General features: G+C 35.7%; 2 protein-coding genes across 3 annotated transcripts; both read left to right on the top strand.

Annotated features, from left to right (window-relative positions):
• The first annotated feature begins 310 nt into the window (after window positions 1–310).
• On the top strand, window positions 311–9,998 carry LOC100253686 (RNA pseudouridine synthase 4, mitochondrial). Of its 2 annotated transcripts, XM_002282578.3 has the most exons (10): window positions 311–708; window positions 3,789–3,860; window positions 4,026–4,163; window positions 4,247–4,294; window positions 4,387–4,467; window positions 5,852–5,965; window positions 6,116–6,217; window positions 7,513–7,624; window positions 8,487–8,533; window positions 8,648–9,998. In XM_002282578.3, the coding sequence occupies exons 1-10, from the start codon at window positions 352–354 to the stop codon at window positions 9,005–9,007; spliced, it is 1,431 nt and encodes a 476-aa protein (XP_002282614.1). In that variant the 5' UTR covers window positions 311–351; the 3' UTR covers window positions 9,008–9,998. The 2 variants fall into 2 exon arrangements, with proteins under 2 accessions (XP_002282614.1, XP_010647894.1); XM_010649592.2 differs by lacking the exon at window positions 4,026–4,163.
• A 2,453-nt stretch (window positions 9,999–12,451) lies between these two features.
• LOC100257308 (probable cinnamyl alcohol dehydrogenase 1) lies at window positions 12,452–14,238 on the top strand. Its single transcript, XM_002285370.4, has 5 exons — window positions 12,452–12,658; window positions 12,736–12,849; window positions 12,996–13,223; window positions 13,333–13,772; window positions 13,884–14,238. The coding sequence occupies exons 1-5, from the start codon at window positions 12,570–12,572 to the stop codon at window positions 14,084–14,086; spliced, it is 1,074 nt and encodes a 357-aa protein (XP_002285406.1). The 5' UTR covers window positions 12,452–12,569; the 3' UTR covers window positions 14,087–14,238.
• Window positions 14,239–14,492: the final 254 nt, after the last annotated feature.

The raw sequence follows: 14,492 nt of genomic DNA, 5'->3' as shown, positions 1-14,492 counted from the left end.
AAATTCCATTAATTTAAAATTTTATTAAATACTTCTCTTATTTTTTTTATTTGTAATTTTCACTATCTCATTTATCATTCGAAACAAGGGAGACCAGTAGGCTTAGATTTGGTTACTCAAACCCCTTAAACAATGAAATTAACACAATTAGATGTAAAGTTTTAAAAGTCAAAATCATTTTTTTTTAATTCGAAAAGCATTGGGCCAATCTGGGCCAAATGCGAGGGTGGCCCAAGATCGACAGGGCCTAAATGGACCAGTCACAGACGGGCCCAGACTCGATCACAAATTCCCCTCGTTTCCGAAACCCCACTCACCCCTGGCACAGTTACACTTTCTTCAACTGCAAAAATGGCGGTAGCCGTTCTCCGCCGCCGATTTTTCCTCCAATCTCGACGGGAAACCACCGGGAAGGTTGGCGACATGTTCTGTATTTCAGCCCTGGATCAACAGCGGTCCTGCTTTGCCACCAGTAACGACGCCGTTTCCGAAGCGCACAAGAGCAAGAAGGGCAAATGGTTCACCTTGCCGGCGTTCACTCCCGTCGTCGACGCTTCGTCCTTGGGGAAAGTGCTTTCCGGACATCGTACGGACTTGAACACCGGTAATACCACCGCTGGAGCCTCTACGACGGCTTTGAAATGGGTGGTTCGGTGCTGTCCGCAACTGCCGAGGTCGCTCGTACAGAAGCTCTTTCGCTTGAGACAGGTTTGGTTCTCAGTCTCAATGTATTGCGCAATGGTGTGTAGTTATGTGTGCAAATATTTACTCTGTTGATTTGATATTGAACTCTATAATTTGGTTTGGTGATAGTTTTGAACTGTGACCTTAGAGAATGTAATTCGTTGATACAAATTGCTTTATATTGAAGAATTAAGGAAAATGTGTGGTTTTTTCTTTAATTTTTTTCATCAGAAACAAAGTTCAATCATTAGGATTTTGAAGTAAGGATAAGAAATCCTTCCTAAATATACGAACTCTAATCAAAAGAAAAGATAAATACGATGTCTCCTGTGCACCACCCAAAACCATAGAGGAAATATGGTTTTGTTGCTCTTTTAACTATTTATTTACAATTTTATGCCTAGTTTTAATATAATGAAACTACCTAGAGGAGGTGAATAGGTAGTCTCTAGATTAATCCCCAAATTAACACTTAATTACTATTTTTGGTTTCTCTCTTTAGATTAATTATTTATTAAGAGTAATAAATTTCATGCAAATATAAATAAAATCCATCACACAAATGAACACAAGGATATAACGTGGACCTACAAGGTATAAAAATCACAAGTGGTCTCTTGACCGCTAAATAATTGACTAATTATAAGAAAATGGTACACGGTTTTACTTAACCATATGCACCTATTCCCTGGGGTCTTATACCACTAGCACCTATGCTTTATACATATTCCCAACACAATACTCCCCCGTGCTTCTTATTGGATCCCTTTAAACCCTTATTGAAGTTTTACGATGAGAGCTTTGACCTTTGTTTTAACCAAATGTTTTTTTCAAAGTTTTGAAAGGTTTAAGAGTTGGAGGATCAAGCTTTGGAGATGACAATTGTTCTCTTAGAGTTTTTGTCTCTCACTTGGGTTTTCTTGGAGGCCAATAATTTCCAATAAAACAAATTTTATTTATGTTTGAAAAACCCTAGACTCCCATTATGAAGAGTTTCCCAAATGTAAAACATTCCAAAAGCCCTAATAAGAAATTAAGAGAGTTTCCAAGTTTTTAAACATTCCAAAAACATAATCTTTTCAATTAAAATGAAATTTGGAAACTTAAAAAATTCACAGATCGTTTGAATGGTCCTTGGGCCGTTTGAACTCCCTCAGGGTGTTTAAACACTTTCCTTTTTCTTCTCAAGAATCCATTTTTCATTTTTCTAGTTATTTTCAATTCAAATCATGTAAGTGTCATTCCAAAAACTTCATCGATCCATAAATGTATAATTACCTTGAATTTAATGACTCTAAAATGGTTTGAAATCAAGTCTATAAAAAATAAGTCCAAAATCATCTTGAGATTGATAAAACTCAAGGAAGTCACATCTACTCAGTAAGAAATGGAACAAAACTGTTTACTAAACAAAATACACTAACAAAGCTTAGTATTAGTGAGAGGAGTGCTATTGAAAGCAGAAGTTGTTGAGGTCCAAAAAGAGGAATAAAACTAGATTATGTCTCATATCAACTCTAGACTTCTCCACTTATCCTAAGAATTCTTTTCATTTTTTCCCTCTATACTATCCAAATCAATGTAAGGTATGCAATTTGCCAAAGAGTTTTGCTTCTATCTGTACTCCCCAAACCTTTAAAAAATGATCATAATGTTGCATATGTTCCAAGGAAGGACCTAATCTAACCCAACTAGTTTGAATAATCTATGTCAAAACATCAAAGTCGTTGGACAGTGTAAAAAGAGATAATCAACTAATTCACCATGCCTCATACACATAATGCAAAGGGTAGGACTAGGAGCTTTGTGGGGTCTTCTCACTTGTAGCAAGTTGTTGGTATTGACCTTCTTGTTGGGCACTAACCACACAAAAGCCTTGATCTTAGATGAGGCTTTAGATTGCAAATCCAAACAAACAACATATGATACTTATGCAACTATAGCTGAAACAAACCCTAGGTATACGAAAAAAAAGAAAAGAAAAGAAAGTTGTGGGGATCAATTTTTAGGTCAATATAATGTGTTGTGTTGTTGATGAATTCCGATTCTATATGCAATAGGGTAGGGATAGTAATTTTGATACAACACAACATGACTAAAAAATGACATGAATTTTAGTGGGTTCGGGATAGCTGTAATCATGTTTATATCAATTGTACCCTTTAACTTGTTTACTCAATCCTGTCAAAATACCTTGTTTATGACCTATTTAACCTATATAAATTTATTAAATTTGTAAAAACTAAAAATATTTTTGTTATTAGAAATATTTTATAATTTATTTTTGGTACTGCAAACGTATTGTAATTAAAATTAAATAGTTAATGTGTTGTTTGAATACACTTGTTTTTTGTTTTTAAAAATGGAAACTTCTTCATTAAATATAAGATTTCTAAAAAACACTTTTCAAAGTTTTTAAACTTTGAGGAAGTAAAATTTCACTTCAAATTTTAAAATTTTTGAAAAGTGTTTTCAAGAATACAAGGTAAGTCCCTACTTTTTGTATAAGAGTCACTTCTTCAAATTTTAAAATTTTTGAAAAGTGTTTTCAAGAATACAAGGTAAGTCCCTACTTTTTGTATAAGAGTTCCTGCATTTTATATAGGAATTTTTATTTTTAAAAATAAAAAATAAGAAGTGCATCCAAATGCCACCTAAATTTGTCAAGTTTTAAAAAAAAAGAGAAAAAATTAAAAGTTGAAAGTTAAAGCAACTAAAAAGTATTTTATAGTTCTCACCACCCCTACAATAGGGTAAACCATTAGATTTATTGACTGCATTCTGTTCGCAGATTCCTTTCCATTTATTATACTTAGTTTTTTTTTTTTTTTTCTTCATATATGTCTCGGTCTTGTTCAAAATAGAAACAAAATGCAGAGGATCTCTCATCTCTAAGTGTTATTATAGCTAAATAACTCGTCATAGTTCACTAGATGCCAAGATTGATTATTGACCCTCATGTTTTTCTGCATTTTTCAGCTGGTTGAATTTTTAATTCTTTTTGTTTTTCCTTGTTTAAAATATCTGATCTTGGGGGAAAAGGCAATGGTAAAGAAGGGACCATTCCATGTAAAGCCAATTTCTTATTGTGTTCTTCCTTACAGGTTAGAAGAGAATCCTACAACATGATAACTTCTGATATTGGTGTTCAAAACCAAGAACATCGACTTAAAAGGGTAAGTAATTATTTGGCTAGATTCTCATTTGATTAAAATGGCCTTTTCAATGTGTAGAGTTTGTTTAATTTTTATTATCGTATGTGTAAATAGGATTTGGACTACTGTTTCTTTACAGTTTCATCAGGCAAGTTTTCTTTCATCTGATGTTTAAGTCATTTTAAGGTGGCTGCCAAGGACTTGATGAACTTGGGAGATCAAATCCTTCTTCCTATCACAGTTGAAGAGTTTCCTTCGGAAAAACATGAGTACCATTGCAATGATGAAGAAATAAACTTTGTCCATAACCTTGAATTGTATAAGGTTCCCTACCTGGATTCTTTTAGTTGGAAAGTATGTTATGTTTCACATCCAATATCTGATACAATATGCTTGTTGACATTCAGGATCCAGCCATTATTGTTGTCAATAAACCTCCGGGATTGCCTGTTCAGGTATGCTAGTTTGTGTTCATGCTTGATTTCCCATTCTACTTTTGGATTGTTATTAGCAAGCTCTTTATCAACTGATACATTCCTCTGGACAGGGTGGCATTGGCATCAAAAGGAGTTTAGATGAACTGGCTGCAACTTATTTAAGATATGACTGCTCAGAACCCCCTCGACTAGTGAGTTTTCTTGTAAATCAACCATATATGATTTGCATAGTCTAATGGTACAGTTAGCAACATGTTTACTTGAGGATGAAGCTTGCTTATTTTGTTCCATATGGTTTGCAAGCTATCATGATCTTTTCCTTTTTTTCCTTTTTTTTCCTGTTTTTGTATGTAATTCACATGTTCATCATTCTATATCCAGAGGTGGTAATAGGTTGTGTCAGGTTCGTATCATGTTAAGATGAGAAATAGTAAAAATTTACTCAACCTGGATGCTACTTGTTTAATGATCATGTCAGAATGACCTGACACACTTGAGCTTGTTTTTCTAGACTACTGGAAACTTGATGTCAAATTGGCTTGTATTGGCTTCATTAATAACTATATGAAGTTTCTTACATATCAGAGAAGGAAAAAAGATTACTATTTATGAGATGTTCATCTCATACTTCTAATTTTTCAAATACCAATGGATCGTCTTCTATTTCTGCTTGCCTGCCATCCACAATTAGGAGTTTGAACTGTCAGTTTCTTTTTAAGGACTAGTGCACCAGAAGTGGAGTGTTAATGTTTCTAGTGGTTTGGGTCTTAATAGGTTGAGGTCCAGATATGTAACTGATGGACCTGGGTCCTTCTCATCAAATGGCTTTGAGTTCCTAAAGAAATACAAAGAAATAAGGAGAAACCAAATAATTATTCAAAACATAAGATTACCTCCTACAACTAAGAAAATCCTTGTATATATTGTTTCATAAAGAATATATATATTGTGTGTCTTGTAAATTGCAGGTTGGACGAGGAGGATCCTTGGTTATTGCATGTGTATCCAGACCCAAACTAATCAGCCACTAGGTTCAAGGAATGCTATCTAACCCTACTAATCAGGAATTGGCCTATTGGGTAATCGAATGGTTACTCATTGCATACCCCTATCTGCAATAAAGGATGTCCAAAATGACCCTTTGCAGCCAATTTTACATGTTCCGTCATCAGTAACATCTCAATAGCATATTCTCAATTGCACAAGAAAATGAAAACATGGAGTGAATGCCAACTCAGACAATACCTATGCTTATAATTTGAAGTTAATCTTCTATGTGTCTGTTGCAATCCACAATGAACTAGATGCTACTTGTACCAATTCTCTAGCAGTGCCTAGGATTTCTGAAGTTTATCTTCTCAAGCAATAGTGGTCATAAACTGAACTCAAGCTTTAGCTCATTTAACAATAAAACAAGCTTCCTTAATGTTCTTCATTCACAAAAATTTAAACCATTTTTATATGGAACCAGTTATTTTGTGTCTATTTTCCACTGTATATTTTTCAGGTTGTTTGTAGATAGGGGTTAATATCATGCAGTGATAAAGCTTTGCATTTATGTTTATTACTTATCAGGTACACAGACTTGACAGAGATAGTAGTGGCATCTTGATCATGGGGAGGACACAAACAAGTGCTACAATTCTGCATTCCATATTTCGTGAGAAAACATTTGGAGCATCAAATAATGTGAGTACATATCTGTTTATCTTTCTACAGGTGAATTATTTCTTTTCAATAGCTATACAGGTTTATAGGAAGGTCACTGTTGATATTTCTGTTTTCTTTTCTTTGTAAATGTACTTCTAGTGGTCAACCTAAAATTTGTGTTTTCTGAAGGACATTGATACCAAGAAGAGAATTTTGCAAAGGAGGTATTGGGCACTTGTCATTGGTTCTCCAAGACGTCCAAGGGGATTAATTTCAGCACCATTAGGAAAGGTTGGAATATTCTCCATTCTCTCTTCCAAGGATTGCAAATTTCCTTTATTTCAAGATTTAACAGTTATAAAAAAAATTTAAAAAAAGGTTGGTTGAAAAATATATAAAAAATACTTTTTGCAAGATCTCTCATCTTTTTTTGTAGTTATTTTTACTTACCTTAATATATTATACTGTTGTTTCTCATCAAATATATATATATATATATATATGTGTGTGTGTGTGTGTGTGTGTGTGTGTGTGTGTGTGTGTGTGTGTATGTATGCAAAAATCTCACAGTTTTGGCCATGTGAGTTTGCCTACATGGATTTAGTTAACCCATCTTTTAAGGAGTCATGCCAACACAAGCATGCTTTCCTATTGAGGATCACATGACTCACTCTATTCCAAATAGAGCGTAAATCAACTGTCACAAGTTGACTTCTTTTGAACAGTGAAGGAGAATGTGGTCAACTATATCTTCTTCTTCTTTGCACATATAGCATCCTTTCGGTATCTTCTACCCCCTTCATATAAGTAGATCTAATGTCAAAATCCTTTCCCACACAAATTCCCAAGCAAAAAAAAACCTAACTCTCAATGGGATCCAAGTGTTCCATACAAGATAGGAGGGAAAAGTCTCCATTCTTCCATTGGACAAAGAAGAGTAAAGAGAATTAACTGAAAAAAATGTCACCTTTCAAGTTCAACCAAACCATTTTATCCTTTACATCTCTGTCAACTTCCTAAGGAGAGCTTCCACCCACTCTAGTTCCCAATCATTAGGCCTTTTCCCTAACTGCTCCTAAGCACCAATCTCCCACTTCTCCATATTTCCATATGATCACTTCTTCTAAAAGGAGTCTCTCTCCATAGCAAATCTTCAACATCATTTATAAAGAACTTTATTATGCACAGACAAAGTTCTAATGCCCAATCACCTCTCTCTTGATCATGCAAACTATTGACTAGCTAACTAGGCGAGGCTTTTTCTCCATAGCACCTCCCCCCCCCCCCCCCCGAAGGAAACCCCTTTGGATCTTTTCTAGCCTTAACTTAAGTTCACCTTACCTAAAGAGACCCATTTGCATGTCATCATCAAGATGCATTGACCGTACCGGTGCCCATATCCTTTTTATTAGCTAGGCCATATGACAGTCTTGGCTTAGGGAATAGTTGATCTCGCTTCTATCTTGAACTGAAATGTTCATTTTTTCCCCATTAAAACAGTGTTTACTTTCCCTGTAGCTGGGTAATGTTTTACAATATAACTCATTTTTGTGCAGTCCTGCTCATCCCTAATATTTATTCCCCAGGTGGTGGTGGATGATGGAAAGTCTGAACGAATCACCATTGTTGACAATGTACAAACTATGTCATCTCAGCATGCAATTACAGAGTATCGGGTGATTAAATCTTCATGTCATGGTAAGTGGTGCATGTAGAGGTATATGTCAAGAAAATAGCAAAAATGTGCCCTATAGACACTTGGATTGCCTCTAGTTCGTTAACATTTATACCTTCATGCCTTGATACATAAGGCAGAATCAAATTGTCTTGTGCTCTATTTCATTTGGTTTGGTTGCCTAGAAGATGTAGGAAAAGAAAAGAAACTCTGAAATTGTAAATGTTAGAAACAATTTTGCAAGCCAACCGGTTGTAACACTAATTTTTTTACAATATAGTTTTATAGTTTTCTTCCATTTTCTTGGAAACCAAAATGTAAATGAAATCTAGGATAACTTATGATCAGTAATGTCCTTAACTCACAATTCATGTACTGCATTGGACTATAGCAATCACAAATTCTCATGTTTCCTATAAATAAGGTCCAAATTAGCAACCAGGTCTGCTACATTTATTGCATTGATCTAGAAGGTCCTTGAAGGTCTCATGGAAATGAAATCAGTGATGGTGTTTTAGGAAAGCCTTTGAATGCACAAGTTGGTATTGTAATGTGGATATTTCACCATGGTATTCAACATAAAATAAAAATGTGATCATTGAAATCCTAAGATGTCTTAATTGTGATCAGTTTCATGGTTGGAAAAATATGGTTGACAATCTGAAAATAACTGTGCAATGAATTAGTCAGAAGATTATTTAGAGTAATTTTACTTTTAAGAGGCCTCCTAAGTTGAAATTTTTATGCAACTATCCCTGTTACCATTTGGATTAAAACAGTGCAGGGCAACTTTCTGCACTGTCCTGGGCATTCTTATAGATATATTTTGCAGCACGATGTGTGTCTTGCAAGTATATACTTAATATACTGGTGGTAATTTTGTAGGTTACACATGGTTAGAGTTGTCTCCTCTCACTGGTAGAAAGCACCAGGTATGGATCAGAACTTAATACTATCCTGCTTTTGAAATGCATCCTTATATCCTTGGTTTTGCACTTATTCTTCTACTCAGTTCAAGTTCCTTTTTCTCATATGCTGGTAAACAGCTTCGAGTACACTGTGCTGAGGTATTGGGAACACCCATAGTTGGAGACTACAAATATGGATGGCAAGCTCATAGGAAGTGGAAGCAATTGTTTCAGTCTAATATTGAAAAGAACTTGGATGAAAATCTTTCCAATAGAAAGACACATCCTTTTGGCCTTGATTTGGAGAGTGGAAGTATCTTGGATAAACAGCCCCACCTGCATCTCCATTGTAAGCAAATGGTTTTGCCCAATGTTTCTCTGGCCTTGCAGAATTTGCAATTATCTGCAGAGTGTGATCTTTCAGAACTGGAAAGCCTCGAGTTTGTTGCTCCTTTGCCTTCACACATGCAAAGAAGTTGGGACATTTTGAATTCATGAGCTACTATTGGAATTTTGCAAGTTCTTTTTTAAGACAATTTCTTCATTTTGAGAACCACTCTTGACTTAGCTATGAGATGCTCAGAGGTGCATTTACAACTTGCCTTACATTTCTACAGCTGAATCCTATTGATTGGGGTTCCTGATTCTGGGTGGTTTGATATGTCTGAAGCATAAGAAGCTATTTGGGAAACTGAGCATCTGAAGATCAACAAAGACATGGATGACCAAAATGGAAAAATGTCAAACTGCCATCTTTTGAGGGAAAGAGGGAAAAACATGACCAACTTGGCTCCTGACTTAGCAGCCTCTCCAAATTCAATTTGAACCAGCCAGCCCGGTTGCCTTAACTGCCCTAGGTGGGTCAGAATCAAGTTTTTGAGTGCATATCCTAACATTGTGTTGCCCCTACCATTACACTCTTCCACAAGCACCAGTTATTTGATCAAATGACATCCCATGTAACAGTCTTTAACATGTGTGCTCTCTTCTCATCATCAGAGAAAGACACTGGGGAAAAAGACTCAATTGTGCCTATTTTTTGCAGCTACCATTTACCCTGGATAGCAAGCAGCAGGCTTTATTGTTTGTGTAAAAAGACCATAAGCTGCACAATAATTATATGTAGTGTTTCTTTTTATTCCTAGTCCCAACATTCATTTATACAATCTTTTTGCCTCATCAAACTTGCTACTGCTGAATGCTGCTACCATGTGTTCTTCTGAATAAAGAGGACTACCAGATTCTGAACAGAGCTCTACATGCTTTTGTTTTGTGCTTTGTTGGAGTATTAGGATAAAGCTTTTTGGATTCCTTCAGTGAAATCAGTGCAAGTTTGGGTCCTCTATCAGTATGCTTTTTGTTATTATGTCTATGGCTTGTTCAACTCTTTGTAAATTGTTTATCTGCACCTTCGTTTTATTTGCTCTGTTGATATCCTATTGAAATCATAATAAGAATGTTTTATTTTGGCAATAGATCCATGCCATTATCTTCTGTAGTGCCTATTCTTATTTCCTGGCTCTGATTCTCTTGCCTTAATTTTTCTACTGATTTGATTAAATAACCTATGGCTTGCATATATAGAGTATCTAATTAAATACAACACGAGAACTCCCCAATATCTGCTGCATTATCATTCACATCCAGCTGTTGCCTTGTCATTAGAAACATTCTTCATATATTTGGTTGACTGATTAGTGGGAAAATTGAAATAGGTAGTCCTGTTCAAGATATTCTTCTCTGAGAGTTGTCAATAGAGACATTCTGGATCTCATCTATATTCATAAATTAGGTTAAACTCATCTTTGCTCTGCCAGGTAAGCATAATGTGTTCGTGGTTTTGCATGATTGGTCACCCCACCTAGTCTTCTTATACTTAGTGGGAAGCATGAAAAGGAAAGAAGCGCAACATTGTCGAAATTTTTGGGTTTGCTGGGTAGCTAGTGAACCTTTGGATTGCTCAATTTCAGGGCATTTATTTCAGGCATTTTGAGTGAAATTTAATTTCACATTGACACTCTAGTTCATCTGGCTCTTTTGCTTAATGGGTAATACTCTAATGGCCTGCCTGTTTACTTTTTTAAGGAATGGGAATGATTCCCCTTCCTTTCATTCCCTTTCACTTAAGCAGGGACCCGAAGAATAGGAAAGGAGGTGGGTGTCAACGTGTCGTAACTGTCAAGGAAACTCATTATCCAAAATGGAGTGTGACTACCGGAAAAGGAATCACTTAGAAAATGAAAATGATCTGGAAGCTGGGGGACTGATCAGATATCCATACAACTCCAAAGGGGAGTGCTGTTGGAGGTGGAGCCCGAGGGGGTGGGTGTGGTTAGTGGGCTGCTTCTCTGGTAAGTCCAAGTATCTGACGCACACGATCTTTATGGAATTGGTGGTCTGCCTTTCCTCTGAAGTCACACATCATATGCAACTCCTTTTTCAAATATGTTAGTACTTATCCACCGCTGCATGATTGATTACCACTCTTTTATGTTCGTTTATGATTTTTTTCTCTTCTTTTATCATCAATTAATACAATACACAGACCACAGTTGATCTCTGAAGGTAAAGTTGGTTAATGGGCACCATGGATGCAGGCAGTATAAATTTTATATCTGGATTGAGGGTAAAAAGTGTGTGGTGTCATTTGTTTAAGACAAGATAAAGAGCATGTCATAGGGGAGGTTGGAAGGCCCTGGTCATGGTTTTCAGATTTTAGGCTACTTGTCCCTTTTTTGTCTATAGGAAAGTATTGCTTACAAGTTTAGAAATTGATTGAGAAACACACACAAAGTGAAACTTTCATAAATGATAGCCTTTTGTGAAGTTAGATATTTGATTAAGAAGGCATTTATTATAAAAGATAATTTTCAAGAACTCTACTCGTATTTAATTAATTTCATTGCTGAAATTAAAGGGTAACATGTTGTTACAAAACTAAATCGATATTCTATCGAAAAGTGAAAATGACTACAATATGCTATAAATATAATTTGATTCCAGTGTTTTATGCTCAACTTGAATTCTATTGTGTATCTTTGGTTCCATTTTTCTGTACTTTGATCTTGTTCATTTATATTTGACTTCATTATTTATATCTTAATCTCATACACTTTAACGATTGAGGTTAAAAAATATTATAAATTAATGATGATATAAAACTATTGTCGTTTAACAATTTAAATTTCACCATATATTTTTAATAATCGAAAGAACGAGTTCAATAAACATCATATCAATATGAGTAAACTCTATCTTTGTCCTAATCAATTCTTTTAATATTACGAGTTTTAATGTTTTCCTAATTTAATAGCATCTGATCTAGATGTTTATATCTTAATCTTATACATTTTTAACGATCGAGGTTAAAAGGTACCATTTGTTAAAGTGATATAAAACGCTCGTAGTTTAACAACTTAGATTTATTGTTTGCTTTTAGTAATCAAAAGTACAAGTTTAATAAACATTGAAGTGGCAATTAAAGTTTTAAGTTAAAGATATAATCATAATTAATAATTAAGGCTTCATTTTCTAATTGAAACCTTAATTGATGATTAAGATTTAAACTCAAGTTGCAAAAAAAAAAGAGTTTTTTTAATGTTATTATCCAATGTGGCAATAAAAAAATCATTTCAAATATAAATATGGTAAAGCGGTTATTATTATTATTTTTTTAAATTTAATTTTTATAGAAGGGGTATATGAGTTTATGAGGTACGAGAATCATCGATAATGCGTTGATTTTTTTCAAGGCCTGGTACTTGTTTTGAAGAAAAATAAGATTAGGTTTGGAGAACGTGGTCCAATAAAAAAGGGAGTGGATGCTTCCCATTTTATTTGGGTAGTCGGAGGTGACGTAGCACTGACGTCCATGCTAGGGCCATTCCACCAACCGCACCACCCACTAAAACGCAGCGTTTTGGATCACTCCGACTTCATCTCTCTCTATTGTATCCTGTATATATTATAATAAATCATCTCTTTCCCCTTTTCATTCCGAAATTCCCAACAGTATTTCTGTCTCTCTGTCTCTTTCCGTTCTCTCTATCTCTCTGTGGAAATGGGTAGCCTTGAGACTGAGAAAACGATCATAGGATGGGCAGCTAGAGACCCTTCCGGCGTTCTCTCTCCCTACACCTACACTCTCAGGTAAGGTTTCAATCTCTCTCTCTTTCTCATCCTTATAATCTCATCTCTATCATCTCTCGCTCTGAAAATTTTTACAGAAACACGGGCCCAGAAGATGTTCTGATCAAGGTCACCTACTGTGGAATTTGCCATACTGATCTTCATCAAATCAAAAATGACCTTGGCATGTCCCACTACCCCATGGTTCCTGGGTATGTTTGTTTCTTTGCCTCTTTCAAAAAGAATATTTCATCTGTTTTTCAGTTTTCTTCGATCTGATCCTGTCGTTTCGTCAGAAACTACACAAATTCATTATTTTTTCCGTGAATTAATTAATTTCTTTAATATTTTGGAATAGGCATGAGGTGGTAGGTGAAGTGGTGGAGGTGGGATCGGATGTGAGCAAGGTCAGGGTAGGAGACTGCGTGGGAGTGGGGGTGATCGTCGGATGCTGCAGAAGCTGTCGTCCATGCCAATCAGATATCGAGCAATACTGCAGCAAGAAGATCTGGTCCTACAACGATGTCTATACTGATGGCAAACCCACCCAGGGAGGCTTTGCTGAATCCATGATCGTTGATCAAAAGTAAACTTTTAAAAGAATATTTTATTTCAAGCTAGTTGAATTGTATGTTTTTGATATTTCGTTATTAAATAAATTTTAAACCTTCTTCTTTTTTCCTTTTTTTTTGAAGGTTTGTGCTGAAAATACCAGATGGGATGGCACCGGAGCAGGCGGCGCCACTACTGTGCGCGGGGGTGACAGTGTACAGCCCACTGAGTCACTTTGGGCTGAAAAAGAGTGGGTTGAGAGGAGGAATACTAGGGCTTGGGGGAGTTGGGCACATGGGTGTGAAGATAGCAAAAGCCATGGGCCACCATGTGACTGTCATCAGCTCTTCTGATCGGAAGAGGGAGGAGGCTATGGACCATCTTGGCGCTGATGATTACTTGGTCAGCTCTGACTCCACTCGGATGCAGGAAGCTGCCGATTCCCTTGACTATATCATTGATACTGTCCCTGTCTTCCACCCTCTTGAGCCATATCTTTCCTTGCTCAAGCTCGACGGCAAGTTGATTCTCATGGGCGTTATCAATACTCCTCTCCAGTTTGTCACCCCCATGGTTATGCTTGGTGAGCTCCATTTCCCAAAAAAAACTCTCAAAATTTTCTCTGGGTGTCTCTGTTTTTTTGTTTAATCTAATTGCTAAATGTCTTTGGTTTCTCTGGTATGAAATTGTGAAGGGAGGAAAATCATAACTGGGAGCTTCATAGGAAGCATGAAAGAGACAGAGGAAATGCTGGAATTCTGCAAGGAGAATGGACTAACATCAATGATCGAAATGGTGAAAATGGATTATGTTAACACAGCTTTGGAGAGATTGGAGAAGAACGATGTGAGGTATAGGTTCGTGGTTGATGTCGCTGGAAGCAAGCTTGATCAGTGAAAATGGATGACAAAAAATACTTCACTTTCTGTTTGTTTCGAGGCCTCTGTTTTCTGGGTTTCCTCTGTTTTTTTTCTTCTTGATTTCATGGATGTTTTCGTACTATATTCCTTCTAAAACTGCAATATGATTAACCCGGCGCTGTTCATAAATTCGCATTTTTATGGTTTTTGGTGTTCATTTATTGTGTGTAATATTACACCTTTTGGGGTCGGTTTAAACAATCTTCTTATACCCTGTTTGGTTAGTATTTTAAAATAATAGAAATTATGGTACAATTGAATTAGCATTTTAAAAGAATAAAGATAATTGAATTTTATAACTGGTAATTAATATTTTTAAAAATTTTAATAAAGTGAAAATTGCTTCCCTTGTTGATTTCCTATAGGCACATTGTTGTATCATG

The sequence above is a fragment of the Vitis vinifera genome, chromosome 3, assembly GCF_030704535.1.
Source record: "Vitis vinifera cultivar Pinot Noir 40024 chromosome 3, ASM3070453v1".
NCBI lineage: Eukaryota > Viridiplantae > Streptophyta > Magnoliopsida > Vitales > Vitaceae > Vitis > Vitis vinifera.
Note: the sequence above shows the minus strand (reverse complement) of the source record. Positions and strands in the feature narration are given on the sequence as shown.